Below are 15,549 nucleotides of genomic sequence, written 5' to 3' on the forward strand. Positions count from 1 at the left end.
GGCCTTATGTTCTTATATAGTTTGTTCTTATAAAAAAAAAGTGTACCGTAAGTGCAGCCCTTAGGGTACACTTTTCAGGCTACTAAGAGTGCACTGTAAGGGTCAAAATGAGAGATTGTGCCATGTAAGGGTGCAAAAAGTAGAGAAGAGCAAAAGCTAAATTTTGGAAAATCTGATCAATTTTGATAAAAAAAATTAACAGTAAGGGTAGATTTTTCGCCAGAATTTTCCTCAAATTTGTCCAATTTTAAGACCTTAATTTTTGCCGCACAATACGGTAGTTTTTAGATCGAATGTCCGGGGCCTTCTCTCAGGTACCTAATAAACTATGGGGTATACAAAGGTCGTCTTTAGGTAGGTAGGAAAAATCAAGAATGCCAGTCATTTTATAAAGGTTTCATTTTTGCAAACGACACTCCACCGCACACTATCACGCATTAAACACTCGCTCTCTAGCACTTCTAAAACCCCTGTCTCACAGTCCCGGTGGAACTTCTTCCCACAGTGGAAATAAAAATTTCCGGATGGGGATAGAAATGATATTGTTACGCAGCCAAAAAATCCAGAGGGATGGTTCTGGAGCGTAACTCTTTGAACCAAATTTCAAATGGGAATAAAAACAAACAAAAATTTCCCAGTGGCCTGAAATTATAGAGTATTTATCCTACCAGGGACGAAATTTTCGAATTTCCCAGTGAGGCGGGCGGTCTCGCCAGGTCTGTGACGCAGGGGCGTGTTCTATCAAAACCATACATTACCACTCATCATATAATAAATAAGTGCATGTGCGTTTCTACTAAATAAAATGTGGAAAATTTTGAAAAAAATGATCAAAATAAAATCTAAAAATTTTTCTAAAAAGTTCATCAGTCATATTCTAAATTCAAATACACGCATCATAAAACATATTTTCAATTCAAAGCACTAAATTTGACTTAAAATTTCAAACTATCACAATTCACATTCTAAAAAACTACAAAATCAAGGCAATGACAAATCAAGCCTTCATCAAATTACAAACAAAGGTCCGCACTCAAAAGCTGAAAAAAATGTTAATCGAAATTGCGCTCTACTTTAGACAACCGGCCTCTCCTCATTTTTGACGAAAAAAAATCCGACACAAATTGATAGTCTAATTCCAATTCAATTGTTTTGACGTAATACCCGGGAAGAATTTTCTTGATTCTGGCCATGCAAAAACTTTCGCAGTTTAATGGTACTCTTATGGTAGCAATGTGGGTAGAAAACTTTTAAACGGAAAACTTTTATTCAATTATAAATTGAGCCACATCGAGTAATGCTACCATTAAGGCCGGAGCAAACCGATCCAACATTTCATCCAACATGCCTTTTTTCTGATGTTGGATGAACTGTTGGACCGGTTTGTGTCAATTCAAGTTTTTGGAAAAAAATCGCCATCAAACATTTCATCCAATATTTGCGGCGAGATCAAAGAAGCTCTCTCATTGAATTGTGTAATTTTTCGTGTTGGATTGGTTTGGTGGTACTTTTTTCTTTTATTTTTTGAATTTTCATTTTTTTCCAAGCCATGTTGGATGAAATGTTGGATTGGTTTGCCCCGGCCTTGATTTTTGTTTCATCCAACGCAAGTTTTTCCATCAAACATTTCATCCAACATTGGAAAATCATGTTGGATGAAATGTTTGCCCTGGCCTTTAGCTAGCGTACCATTTAAAACAAAATTCCGATCGAATATGGCGGATATAGCTTGATCCAGGGTATATAAAGTTCAGTGATCTTGTGTAGATTAGTGAAAGACCAAGTTTGGCAGACAAATTAGCCGTCTAGATATTATGGCAATATCTTTTTTAAACAAGATTAAGCTGATTCTTGGTTCATTTTATATTGATTCAAACTACCAGCGCTTGTCATCAATAGATCACCATCTTTTCTTTCATCATTGAGACGTCTTTTCTTTGCATGGGATGAAGAACCAGATTCTTTTTCACCATAACCTCCACCTCCTGGTGTATACATTCGATATGTATCCTGAAAAATATTGTACATTTAAAAGTAAGCTTGCGCGATCAAAATCGAGGGCGTTCCGAAGGCTCCCTTTTCTTTAGCTGTCTACTCGAAGATAAAGGCGGGCATTACTCTTTCAAATGGTGAAAAACCGTAAAATAAAGATTGGAGATTTTCATATCGATTGAGTGGTATTTATATATTGTTCCAAAAACACCCGATTAAAGGAAATTGTCATCCAAACTTAGAGACTTGGTTATTTTGGTTATTTCAAGACGCGATAAGGACCGTGATGGGACTTGAATTAGGTTGATGGCCGTATGAAGTAATGCGAGTTACTTCAAAATATATATAACAATTCAATTTTATTGTCAAAATCAAAAGAAAACAAAAAAAATAACATATGACACATTATGACACTCCACAGTGTCGTAGCCATGGCGAAGCCATTTTAAGAAGGAGTACCGCAAAAAGGACGCTAAGGCTTTTTCAAATATTCTTATCAAAGGGTCGATATTTGGGAAACATTAAATATACACCCTATATCATTTCTTTAATTTCTAGCTGGGCGGGGGGATTTTTCCAACATGCCAATGTATACACTTACACCAGGGCGAACATCGATGGAAGTTTTTCCGCCAAGATTGATGGTTTTTCCATCTGACGTCATCAACAAATTCAATCCTTTCTTTCCATCCTCACCGCCTGAAAAATAATGGGAAGTTCAAATGAGATAAAATAAAACTTTACATTGAAAGAAAAGTTCTTCAGTTTTGACTAATTAGCATATACAAATTTCGACTCATCTATTCAGGGCTTTCAGAGTGGATTTGTATTGTTTTCAAGAAGTTCGGTTTTTTTTATGTTTGTCAATCTTCTATCAGATTTTTATTTAGAATATCTTTCATACACCCTCATAATAGCTACACCCCTATCTCACAGCCCCGGTAGATATTTTTCCAACAGTGGGGATTAAAATTTCAATCGAAATCCCTATAAAAATATAAATTCTTTTGTTCACAGCTCAAAAACTCCAGTGAAGGTTTTGGAGTGCAATTTTTTTCATTGAAATTCAAATAGAGATTTTTCCAATAAGCTGAAATTTAACTTTAGCCGAATTTTCCAGGGCGGCAGGTGTCTCACCGGTTTGACACAGTGGTGTATAGCTATAACTAGGCTTTTGGTATTTACCCTCTATTGAATTCCATTGTGTATCGTGATTCAGACTAAAAGCAAACAGTGCAGACATCTTTTAAATGTCTTCATTACCTTTCAGTCCATAAGGACTTAGGGTTCGTCTTTCAGTCAAGATGGATAAGACTTGTTTCTTTCTGAAGAGTAGTTCTCTGATAACGCCATCACCGCCCTGATAACACCCGTTACCACCACTTCCATTGTTTAAACCAAATTTGTTCACAATTACTGGATATCTAACAAAAATAGATCGATATGATTGTCATTGTTGAGCTGGACAATCATGGTCAAAATATATTGAGAAATTTGTGTATTTTAAGTTTTTCAAAATTTAAAGTTCGGGCAAGAATTGCGATTTTAGTACTTCCACTTCAGGCTCTAGGCTACCTTATTCCCTTACGGAGACCTCTGCGATGAAGTATGATTTATAAATAGCAATACTTCTCTCGTCGCCCCCTCTCTCACCCGCACTCTATCGCAGCGGTCGGTTTGAAAAATCTCAAATTAGAAAAGACAATGACAACAGACCCTCTACGGCATACGGCAATGAATTTTGAAATTAGCTGTAGATATCGGGTCTGTGTACAGACTAAAGTTACACTGGTCATTCATTGAGAAATTGGAGTCAAATGTAATACCTCTTTTCAACAATTTCTGGGTCTGTGATACGAGTGTTCGTCATGTGAGAATGTACACCACTTCGTCCGTTCCATGTTGGTCCCTTAAATGTGGTTGGGTTAAAGCAGAGTTTTTCGTCTAATACCGAAAATAATTAATTTTCGTTGAACTATGCTTAATTTAGATACGGAAAAGCATCATAAATTAAAAGATAATTCGTCTGAGACGGAAAAAGTTTAACACTGCAAGTAAGTAAATCCAATTTCAATTCATTCACGATGTACCATTGGGACAATAAGATAATTGACAGATTTTCAATAGCGGTTTTTTGGCTAAACCGCGAAAATTTGATTCCGCGAAAAACAATTTTTTCAATTTTTTCAAAAAATGAAAGAAATTTGTCCAATAAAGGCCAAAACCACGAAAATTAAAACCCGCGAAATGCAATTTTCCTCCTTTTTTATTTCGACCGCAAGTATTAGTTCCCGAGAAAATTAGTTTCAATAAGGTACGATAACATCAGATGATTGTATGAAACCTTGTGTTATGTTTTTCAAATTTAGTGATTTTTGGAATGATAAACACATAACTTTCCTTATCATCTAATTGAGAAAAGCTGGCTAATACTATCAAAGATACCTTATCGGGAAAAAAATGTCGGAGTTTTATTTAGTCGGGTTTTTTTTTCGTCGGGGAAAAATTTCGTCACCTAGAGGCATTTTCGTCACTTTTCCCCGACCAAAATTTCAAATTCGTCACTTTCACCCGACTAAATTGTCCAAAATAATTGGTTTCCTTCACTAGCTCGAAAATGGATCTTGTGTTTCGACGTTTAAAGCACTAATTTCGGTAGGTGTAAAAAAATTAGATATGAATTTTGGTTGCGGTATAAAATTTTGGGTAAATGTTTTGGTTGGGGATAAAAAAATCAGGTACAAGTTTTGGTCGGGTGATAAAATATCAGGGAAATATTTCGTCGGGGAAAATTTCGTCAAACCCTCATAATTTTCGTCACTTTCCCCTGACATTTTCCCCCCGATAAGGTAGTAAAGTATCTAGCTCATCTTAGGCATTTTCTTTTCTACAGTGAATAGCACCATCATAAATAAAATTGAAAGGTGATAAAAGAATTATTTCGAGTGCACTCACAGCTCCGGCACCTCCAGCGACTGTTTCATAATAACCGCTAGTACCATCTCCAAATGTCACATTGTTCATACAGCCCTATAATTTCAATAAGAACCCATTTGAATTTTTCTCAACACACAATTCTCGAGATAAATCAACAGCCTCGTTTTCAAATGAAAGAATAATTACTTCAAACTTTACACATGTAAAATGCTTTCCCAAAAAACCGTTTTAAAATTGCTACAAAACCCCAATAGCTTATTAAATATTAACCAAGTATGACGACGTTAAAGTATCTTGGCAGCATTACTTTGAAAACGAGGTTCCCAATTATTTAATGCATTTCTAGAAGAGTGTATTAGACAAGGGAGTGATATCTTCAGAATAATCGAGGATTGGAAAACTTTTTGAATATTTAGGGTCGGTGTAGCAGAAATTGCTACAAAACCCCAATAGCTTCTAAACATAATTATGTCAGAAAGGGAGGGGGTCGTTTTAAAAGGGGACTAGTTTGAAGCCTTCATAGTGGTTAGAATTGAATGGTTTTTGTATTTTTTATTTAGTTTTGGTTCCAGTTAGAAACTTAGTATTATCAATCGAAACTTGAAAAGCTCGCTAATATTATTGGAAGGTTGTCGACATTTTTTGGAAAAAGCGGATGATTTGGATGGGGATGATTTAAGAAAGTGGTTCACTATGAAATTAAATGCAAAGGTTGACAAATGGATTAGTGGGACAAGATATACCAAGTCGAAGAGCAAACTTAACAAATGAATACATTACCTGTGAGGCGGCACAAATCTCGAACGCTTTGAAGATGACGTCAACAAGCCGTTGGCTAGTCAGAACATTACCACCGACCACGGCCGCGTCATCATTGGGGTTGATCATTGAACCTTCCGGTATAATCACCTCCACTGGAGCTAAACATCCCTAACGGAGGTGCAATACACATTTTTCAACAGGAAGTATAGAAAAACATTAGATTCGTGATGTAATCGTTTAAACAGAAATACCCAAAAAACGTTACCTCAAACAATTAAAAGTGAAAAAACCGGTCATTTTCTGGTGAGTGAGCCATTATTAACCAATAACTTAGAGCGCTTCCAAGTTGTTGAAAAATAATTGAAATGAAAGTTCTTCATATTTGATTTATCAGTGATCATTTAATTTTCTTTCCATTACATTTGCAACATCAGCAAACAGTCTATAGACGTATAGGTTAGCTATAAAACCTTGAACCGAAGACTTACCTGGTTTAGAGGGATATTCTTGTTGACCATACATCGAATACAATAAATCAATGCAGATAGTACAACGGCCCGTGGTGCATTACAATTACCGTGAACCTGCGGCCCGGTACCTGTGAAATCGAACACCGCTGAACCCTAATAATGAGATGAAAATTGAGACAAAATCATAAATTATAGGGTCAGTTGAATTTTGGATTAAGAATACTTTAATCGGATATATTTTCGCGAAATCTTATTTCGCGTTTTCGTGAAGTTTTCCCTTCATCGCAAAAATTAAATTCAAAAAATTTCTCGTTTTTTTAAAATCAGTTTAAATTAGTTTATGTCAACTAGGATATATGGTATGCGGGTGGAAGAGCAACTTTGTAAAAACATTAAATAACATCGACGATTCCGTATGTTAAGACGTGTGAAAATCGAAATAAAACTTTTAGAACATTAGAGCAAAAAAATCATATACCTAGTTTAAGCAACTGTATTGCGTAAGGCTTAGTTCAAAGTATTTATAGGCCAGTCATATACTTGTTTTAATTGCTTTATAATTGGTTATAACTATGTAGAATTTAGAGACAAAAAAGCCTCATTTTTATATTAGTCGCGCGGCTGAGGTCGAAAAACGTTTCATTTCGTGATACATATTTTAGATTCCAAAAAAAACAACGGAAACTCGCGAATTAGTATGTGTAGATTACAAAATCAAAAAGTTTCCACGATATTATCGTGCAAGTAACGAGTAATTGGCGATTTTTTGCGTTTCCAGGCAAAGTTGCAAGGCCTGGAAATTCATGATTTTTGGGGGGTCTTCAAATTAAACAAGCAACATGCTGAATGGACCTACCTAATGATTAACATCAGCTGAAAATAAGAAAAAAGTGACAATAATTGTACAAAAATTCAGAATGGAAAAATAAAGCTTGTGTGTTGAATAATGTAAAATGGTAAAAAGGAATTTCCCCAAATACGAAAATCACTTAAACCATTCAGGCCCAAAAAACCTTTTAAGCTGTTTTTGGCCCAAATTTGCCCAAAAAAATTTTCCTTAAAAATCTGGCTCCTTCACATTTTGGGCATTGCCATTTTGCATCATTGTGCAAAAAATCAGAAAAAAATTATGTGTCAACAATGAGAAAAGCTATATTTTCTTATTTGGTTAAAGGGAATTTCCCCAAAATACGAAAATCCATCTTTTAGGCGAATAAGAATTTTCCAGGAAAAACCACTTCAGCCATTCTTTAGAGAATCTTGCCCTCCATCTTTGTACAAAAAATCAGAAAAAAGTAATGACAGGATTTTGCACAAAGTCCAAAAAACCCTATTTTTAGGCAGTTTTTGGCCCAAATTTGCCCAAATATATTTTTTTTCGAAAATCGGGCTCCGCACATTCTAGGCATTGCCATTTTGCATCGTTGTGCAAAAATCACAAAAAAATAATGAGTTAACTTTGAGAAAAGCTATATTTTTCTTATTTGGTTAAAGGGAATTTCCCCAAAAATACGAAAATCCGTTTTTAAGGCGATAAGATTTCCGGGAAAAACCACTTCAGCCATTCTTTAGAGAATCTTGCCCTCCATCTTGTACAAAAAAATCAGAAAAAAGTAATGACAGGGATTTTGCACAAAGTCCAAAAAACCCTATTTTTTAGGCAGTTTTTGGCCCAATTTGCCCAATATATTTTTTTTTCGAAAATCGGGCTCCGACACATTCTAGGCATTGCCATTTTGCATCGTTGTGCAAAAAATCACAAAAAAATAATGAGTTATCTTTGAGAAAAGCTATATGTTCTTATTTGGTTAAAGGAATTTCCCCAAAAATACGAAATCCGTTTTTAGGCGATAAAATTTTCCGGGAAAACCACTTCAGCCATTCTTTAGAGAATCTTGCCCTCCATTTTGTACAAAAATCCAAAAAAGTAATGACAGATTTTGCACAAAGCCAAAAAACCCTTTTTAGGCAGTTTTGCCCAAATTGCCCAATAAATTTTTTCTCAAAAATCGGGCTCCGCACGTTTCTGCATACTTTGCATCAGGTGCAAAAAAATCAGAAAAAAACTAATGAGCCAATCCTGAGAAAAGCTGGTAACAGACGGACGGACGGACGAACAGACGAACAGACGAACGGACATGGGTTAATTTATAGAACCTCCACCGGGGTACCCGGAGGTAGGTCCAAAAAAGACCTATATCACATGACAGAGCTCTTCAAACTGAGCAAAAAAGTGTATTACACCAAAGTCCCAACTTCTCTAGATCAAAATTTATTGGCCTATTTGTGGTAAAAAACTGATGCATTAATTTATGCAAAATTAAACACCTTTTTGACCACAAATAGGCCCATAACTTTTGATCTAGAGAAGCTGGGACTTTGGTGTAATACACTTTTTTGCTCAGTTTGAAGAGCTCTATCATGTGATATAGGTCTTTTTTCAATTTGAAGACCCCCCAAAAATCGTGCCTGGAAACGCAAAAAATCGCCATTTACTCGTTACTTGCACGATAATATCGTGGAAACTTTTTGATTTTGGAATCTACATATACTAATTCGAGAGTTTCCATCGAAAAAAGTGGAATCTACAAAGTGTATCATTAAAATCATTTTCTAGCCACTTTTTTCGACCTCAGCCGCGCGACTATATACTTCGCTGAGCCGGAAGGGTGAAGAAGTAAACAAAAGATGAAGAAAGGTTATAGGTGTAAATATGGGAGTTGCTTGAAAAGGGTGAACTAAACAAAGAATAAAGGTTAGGTCCCGATAACTTGCTTCCCGAAAAAAATCTATGATCGGAATATTAAGAAATAAAGAACTTGAAATAAAATGTACAATACACTGCATTGGCTGAAGATTGTGACAGCACGAAACATCGTGTAGCAATTGTAAGTTAGTTCTTTATTTCTCGAATTTTCTTGATATTTCGCTCGATTTTCTTGAGCACTTTGTGATTCTATTTATTTCACTGTATAATCGGAATAGAACTGAAAAAAATGAAGAGTCACTGTCGGGAGCTGAGTAATAAAGGTTTTAGGTGTACCTTTTGTTCATCAATCTGGACAGTAAGTTGAATGGGTGATCCATCATCCATATATTCCACAGCTTCCAAGATTGCTTTACCAGTTCGTTCCTATGGCAACAAATTGAGAAACAAATTGAATCGTAGATTTACAGATATCCAACAAATTGCTGTGTGGTGGGTCGAAATGAAAACATAGATGAAATAAACTTTGTCTTTTTAATTTAGAATTTGTCGGAATGGTTAAAAAGAGGCTCAATTTTGAAGATATATCAAGTTCAGATGACGCTCTATAATTCGATATTCTACTATTCGATATGCTCCATTATTCGACAATATTAAAAATCACCATCAACAAGAAACTCTCATAAATTACGCTCTACTATTCCATACGCTCCCTTAAACCTGATTCTCCTTTTAAATAAAATTAGAGAGCGTCAACTTTATTTTGGACTTTTATGATAAACCTTTGTTTCCCGGCCGAAATCTTTCAACATATCTCTGACGACATCTTCTGCATTTTTCTGAAAAAATAAAACAAAAACATATAAAATAAATATTGATGAAATCGAATGATGAGCCTCGCAGTGAACAGAAAGGGGAAATTTCGCATTATTTGATGTCATGTTATGTCATGTAATTACAGCTAAAAAGATACTAAAGTATATTCCAAAAAAAATTGGCACCTCGCACACTTTGATACATTGCTCTTGAAGGAAAAAATATAATTGAATTTTAAATACCTCGTTGTAAAGAAGGTTTTGAGTGGATAATTTTAAAACTTTCCGAAATTTCGAATGAAAATGAAATATGATGATCTAAAATGATCTTTCCAAAGAGGTAAAACTTACAATTATATCTTTTTTTCCTTCAAATAGAGCAATGTATCGGATGAGTACCCAATTTTTTTGGAGCAGACTTACTAAGCAAAGTATCAAACTGTTATAGCAACAGGACATATCATGAATACCGCTAATTCTCCTGTCCGAGCAAAAAAGGCAATCTAGACACCGCTACTCTAAACATGATGATTTGAGTTCTTGGTAGTACTCCGGGGGAATTTAGGGCTGACCCAAAATTTGCGTCCACATGCAATTCTTTGATAGAGATGAGTTCATTAGGTCCCTAGGAGTGAAAAACCGTCGAGTGCCACTTTTCTCACCTTGGACATTTTCCATAATGGCGAAATTTCAAAGTGGCGGATTTCGATTTTTTTTGTTTGAAATTTTGATGTCTTCGTGCATAGGCATTATATAACATGAAATTATGGAAAACACATGCCTGGGAAATCGTCATTTTACACCCCTGTAGTTGTTTCACTTTTCCAGGGCAAATCCCAACCCCGAAAATGGCCATTTCCCAGGCCTGGGATTTTAAGATTTTTCCCGCTGTGTAATACCGTTGGAAAGATTTTTTTCTGTGTATATACCATTGGAAAGTATTTTTCATACTGAACATTGTGAAAGTAGTTAAGTAAAACCTGAATGTAACTCATGTACGCTTGAACCACTTCTAAAGAATATTCGTCGATCAAGTTCCGGATGAGTCGTATACCCTTAAAAAAGAAAAGTATAAAAATGATGTATCAGTGAGGGTAGAGAGTCTATCACCCTGCTTCTCTACCATCCTGCCCCGGGAGTACTTGGGATTTGAACACAATCAATTATGGTGTAAAAAAGGTGTTTATCAGGCTGCTGGTATAACATCTTACGAACTGAAACTTCAGAGCAATTATAATCGAATCATCGAAGAAAATAAAATTGAAACATTCGACTCCCAAGATTTCCATTCCTACAAAAGTCACCTACTAAATGTGTGAAAAATTTGGTTCATACAAATCTACTTGTACAGAGCAAAAATGAGAAACAAAATAGTTGTTTTTGCTGTTGTTTTGAGAGTCTCCTTACAGTTGAGGACTATTGAAACCTTTAAAACATTTTGACATGGGGTGTCTTTCCTTCTTAGATTAGGAATGACAAGCACTAAGAAGAATTGGTATTACAACAATCGGTTAATATAACTGTACAATAAAATAACGACAGTTTTACTACTCCAAAAACTTAATCGAATAAATTAATCGCCAGGTACCTTGTTATTGGCAGCTATTTGCGCTTTCAAATCAGATATGTTGTCTTGGAGATTTCTGGTCCCAGTACATCCAGGCGTTTCACCAGGTAACATCAGCGCCTCTGTCAATGCTATAAAAAGTCACGTCGGTAAATAAGCTTTTCCAGAAAAAAGCCACGCATCCCCCTATAGAAAGAGTAGGCCAAACCCCTAATCTTGGCAATTTTGAGGTCATATCCCACAAAGTTTCCAAATATTCACAAGTTTTCAATCATTGAATCATGGAATTTCGCTGATTTTTTTAACAAATTTTGTATACTCCTATGGAATCTCATTATATTTTCAACCCTACCCCTTAACACGAAAATGTACCTCCTCCACATGGGGTGCACGTTTTGTTTTTCTGGAACGGGCCATGATGTGTAAGGCAAAGCAGCCGCTTTTAACTTAAGATTTATACAACTAATCATCTGACGAAAAAGTAAAAGAGGTTGACGAATCAGACTACTTTTTAATGCAAAAAATATTAATTGATATGGTTAAGTATCAGTCCTACCTTTTTCCTGGAAGACCCCTTCTTCAATTAATTTGAAACTTTTGAATACGGCTCCCTCTTCGTATATCGTTTTTGAGTGTGGTGGCATGGAACCTTTCGAAGATAGAAAATAGTCAAGTTTTATCGGCGATCCAAAAAAAATCTGCCATCTGATTGGTTAAAAAGAGTACAATGTATATCTTGTATTTTACATGTGCAAAATATAAATTGACGAAAAGGTGTTGTTGCATTGTAGTGGTAAAAGCAATCTAACAAAAATGCCCTGTGCTTTTTTGCAACACAAAAAGTACATTTTTTGGGTCACCGATAAACCAGTTATCAGACATTTGCTCGTACAATATGGAAATATTTCACTCGTTCTGGATTTTTCGTATATTTTCCGAACCTTTAGGCGATATTATTGTACTCGTAACTGTTCGATAACTATTGGGGGGCTATACCCCCCAATAATTTTTTCAAAAATGGTTATTTTGCAAAATGCAAAGTTTTTCTTGTTTTTTCTTGAAAGCATTTTGTTTTGAGTGCATTTTCAAGCAATCTAGAGCTGAAATTTTCAAAATTCCCCCCCTCGGGCCAAACCATGGTTGGCCCTCGCGGTGTCACTAAACTTCAGCCCCCCCCCCCAATAAGAAAATGCTTCCTACGGCACTGCTATTACATATCCAAAATCATCTTTAACGTGGTAAAATACAATACAGTAAGAGTCTCTGTAATTCGAACGTTTAACCTTAACTTGCACAGGTTTTCGAGTCTCGTCAGTTAACAATGCTTTATAAACCTTACTCCATAACTCAAAATTTATCTTTGTATTCTAATTTCATACTCTCCACTCGTGTCGAGTTATAAAGACTCCACAGTATTTTGCATTTCAGATAATTGTGTACAAAAAATGACTGACTTTTAAAAGATCATTCAAAAGAATTGTCTATCCAAGAATTAATACAGTTTACAATAAGTGGATGCGTCCTCTTCCTCTTGTCAAAGGCCAAATTACGGTCCATGGCCGATGATATAAAATAACCATATCAATGAGAACAATCTAGAAACTCGATCAATCGTATCCTAATTTAAGATATCATAGAGCTAAAGAATCCAGTATGAAGTTTCTAAAATGTTTTGTAAAAAGATTATTAATTAGCGAGGTTAAGCAAGTGTTTATTTAGACCGTAAAGTGCGATACCGTAGGCCTGTACATAACTTGCCAAAGCAAACCATTCAAGTGAAATCTTATGTACAGGCCTGCGATATTAAATTGATTTATCAATCAAACCTGGAGTACTTCCACCAATATCGGCATGATGGCCGCGAGATGCGACGAAAAATACTGGCTTCTCTACTCCTTTATAAAATACCTGAAAGACACGAAGAACATGATGGGGATAATATACCTTTAGTCATGTGAACGACGTTTTAATCTATAAAAATACCCTTAAAAGATTAAAAGCTTTCAAAATATTAAATTCACTATACCTCAAAACAGTCCCTGTCGAATACCATTTTTCAACCAGGAAAAAGACAAAACAGCACAATAGTTATTTCTAAAACTAGACTCCCTATGTGCGGGAGGCGCGATTCAGTCACTTAGTTAGAGATCAATGATTTAGAGACGTAAAATGACTGTAAAAGAGACTCCCTGTGTGTGGGGGAGGCACGATCCATTCACGTAGTTATAGTAAAGATCAGTGACTTACAGGCGTAATGACAGTGAGATCAGGAAGATGACTTCCACCTGCTTGTGGATGGTTCGATAGAAACACGTCGCCTTCACGAATTGTGTCACCTCGAACTTTCATCTGAAATCATCAAAAAAATGGTTACTTTGTAAAACAAAGTTAATTCTACAAATTAACCAAATCTGTATCAAAACTTCTCCCTTTTTTATAAAATGCCTGATCCTCACGTTTTTCATTTTAGATAACGTACGCATCATGTAAACAGTCCTCAACGATGGTAAAATCCGGTAATACCGTCTAATTTTAAATGATTCGAATTGAACTATTGTTATTTTCGGGTGACTTCAATCCTGAAATTTAAATATCTTTGAATGGTTATAGGAAGAATTAAAGTCGTAAACAGTGCCAAAAGGCTTTTCAGAGGAACATATCCTAATCAAATTAATCGTACATTGTACCTGATATTTGATAGTTTCCTGCATAGCTCCCAAGTGTACTGGAATGTGAGGTGCATTGGCAACCAAGCCACCATCTTGTCCAAACATGGCACATGAAAAGTCTAGACGTTCCTATTATGAGTACAACATAAAATTATTACAACAACTTTAGGCATTTGTTTTCTTTGATTTCAAAACTCCTGTCTAAAATTTTATTCATCACTATCATTAGTTGTGATTTAAGAGCACAGGGCCATTTGTATTAGAAAAGTATTTCAGAATGTCAATCAGTAGTACGGCTGTCAGACTACGTTCACACATCGCGTTTCCATCCCGTTCCGAAATAAAATGAACCCATTCTATTGGCTAAAATTGACTTGAAACCACCGGCCTTTCTATACCCTGAACCAAGTTTCTCAATCCCAGCCAAGTAAAATCTTTGATCGGAGATTTTTTGAAAAGTGGTACCCTAATGGCGGCACTACTCAATAGCGGTGTAAATGCATCGAAAGCGCTGGATCTACTTTCCCTCGAAAACTTTTGATGATGTGGCGCCGTTAGACGTTAATTTTCAACACTGCAATGGTTTCTTTTGGGTACCAATTCAAAAGAAAAATTGATCAAAGATGGTGGATATAGCTTGGTCCAGGGATATATAAAGGTCAGTGCTTGAAACCCGAATTAAATGAATCAATGAAATGGATTCATTTTGGTTCGAAAAAAAACATTACATTGATCTTTATATATCCTGGAAGCAGTATCCCAATCTCGGCCAAGCAAAATCTTTAATCGGTATTTCTTTGAAAGTGGCCTCCTAATGTAGCCACTGACCTTTATATATCCCTGGACCAAGTTACTCAATCCCGGCCAAGCGAAAATCTTTAATCGGAGTTTTTTGAAAAGTGGTACCCTAATAGCGGCACTTCTCCATGGCGGTGTAAATGCATCGAGAGCGCTAGATCTACTTTCTCTCAAAAACTTTTGATGATGTAGCGCCGTTAGACGTTAATTTTTAACATTGCACTGGCTTCTTCTCGGGTGCCAATTCCAAAAAAGCTCCAATCAAAGATGGCGGATATTGCTTGGTCCAGGGATATATAAAGGTCAGTGAATATAGCACTACTCAATAGCTGTGTATTTGCATCAAAAGCTCTAGCTCTACTTTTTTGACGTTAATTTTTAACACTGCAATGGCTTCTTTGTGGTTATCACTTTAAAATACTCCGATCAAAGATATTGGATATAGCTTAATCCAGGGTTTATAAAGGTTAGTGAACATGACTGTTTAAACGTAATCAGTTGAAAATAGACCTGACTAGCACTATATTCAGAGATTTGGATTGGATTTCAATTGTAGATTCCGTTCAAAAGTTAAGAATTAACCTTCTTACCTTAATATTCGTTGAAAGTGATGTCCTTTGCAACACCCTGTCATAAAAAATAATTCCAAAGAAAAAATTAATTTCATTTTACTTCATTCCGGACACAGAAGATGATACATATAACAGGAACATTACTTTAATCACATATATTATTTTTAATTTATGCCCTGAAAATGCCAAAAAGAGCTAATTTGAGATGCATTTTTCGCTGAAAATATAATCTGGAAATTTCGCGACTCAGTGATCTCTTG

General features: G+C 35.6%; 1 protein-coding gene across 1 annotated transcript in view; it reads right to left on the bottom strand.

The window, feature by feature from the left end:
• Positions 1-1,804: 1,804 nt before the first annotated feature.
• The window catches only part of LOC136801162 (5-oxoprolinase-like), a 39,668-nt gene continuing 25,923 nt past the window's right edge, over positions 1,805-15,549 (bottom strand). The window contains exons 26-41 of the mRNA XM_067057790.1: positions 15,308-15,344; positions 13,938-14,048; positions 13,498-13,599; positions 13,077-13,158; positions 11,807-11,899; positions 11,272-11,381; positions 10,664-10,738; positions 9,651-9,707; positions 9,205-9,294; positions 6,180-6,314; positions 5,710-5,859; positions 4,948-5,022; positions 3,819-3,901; positions 3,256-3,416; positions 2,594-2,691; positions 1,805-2,010 (exon numbers count right to left, since the gene is read on the bottom strand). Coding sequence (XP_066913891.1) covers positions 1,840-2,010; positions 2,594-2,691; positions 3,256-3,416; positions 3,819-3,901; positions 4,948-5,022; positions 5,710-5,859; positions 6,180-6,314; positions 9,205-9,294; positions 9,651-9,707; positions 10,664-10,738; positions 11,272-11,381; positions 11,807-11,899; positions 13,077-13,158; positions 13,498-13,599; positions 13,938-14,048; positions 15,308-15,344 — 1,630 coding nt within the window. The 3' untranslated portion in view covers positions 1,805-1,839. The remainder of the gene's footprint in view (positions 2,011-2,593; positions 2,692-3,255; positions 3,417-3,818; positions 3,902-4,947; positions 5,023-5,709; positions 5,860-6,179; positions 6,315-9,204; positions 9,295-9,650; positions 9,708-10,663; positions 10,739-11,271; positions 11,382-11,806; positions 11,900-13,076; positions 13,159-13,497; positions 13,600-13,937; positions 14,049-15,307; positions 15,345-15,549) is intronic.

The sequence above is a fragment of the Clytia hemisphaerica genome, unplaced genomic scaffold, assembly GCF_902728285.1.
Source record: "Clytia hemisphaerica strain Z4C2 unplaced genomic scaffold, Clytia hemisphaerica genome assembly, whole genome shotgun sequence".
Taxonomy (NCBI): Eukaryota; Metazoa; Cnidaria; class Hydrozoa; order Leptothecata; family Clytiidae; genus Clytia; species Clytia hemisphaerica.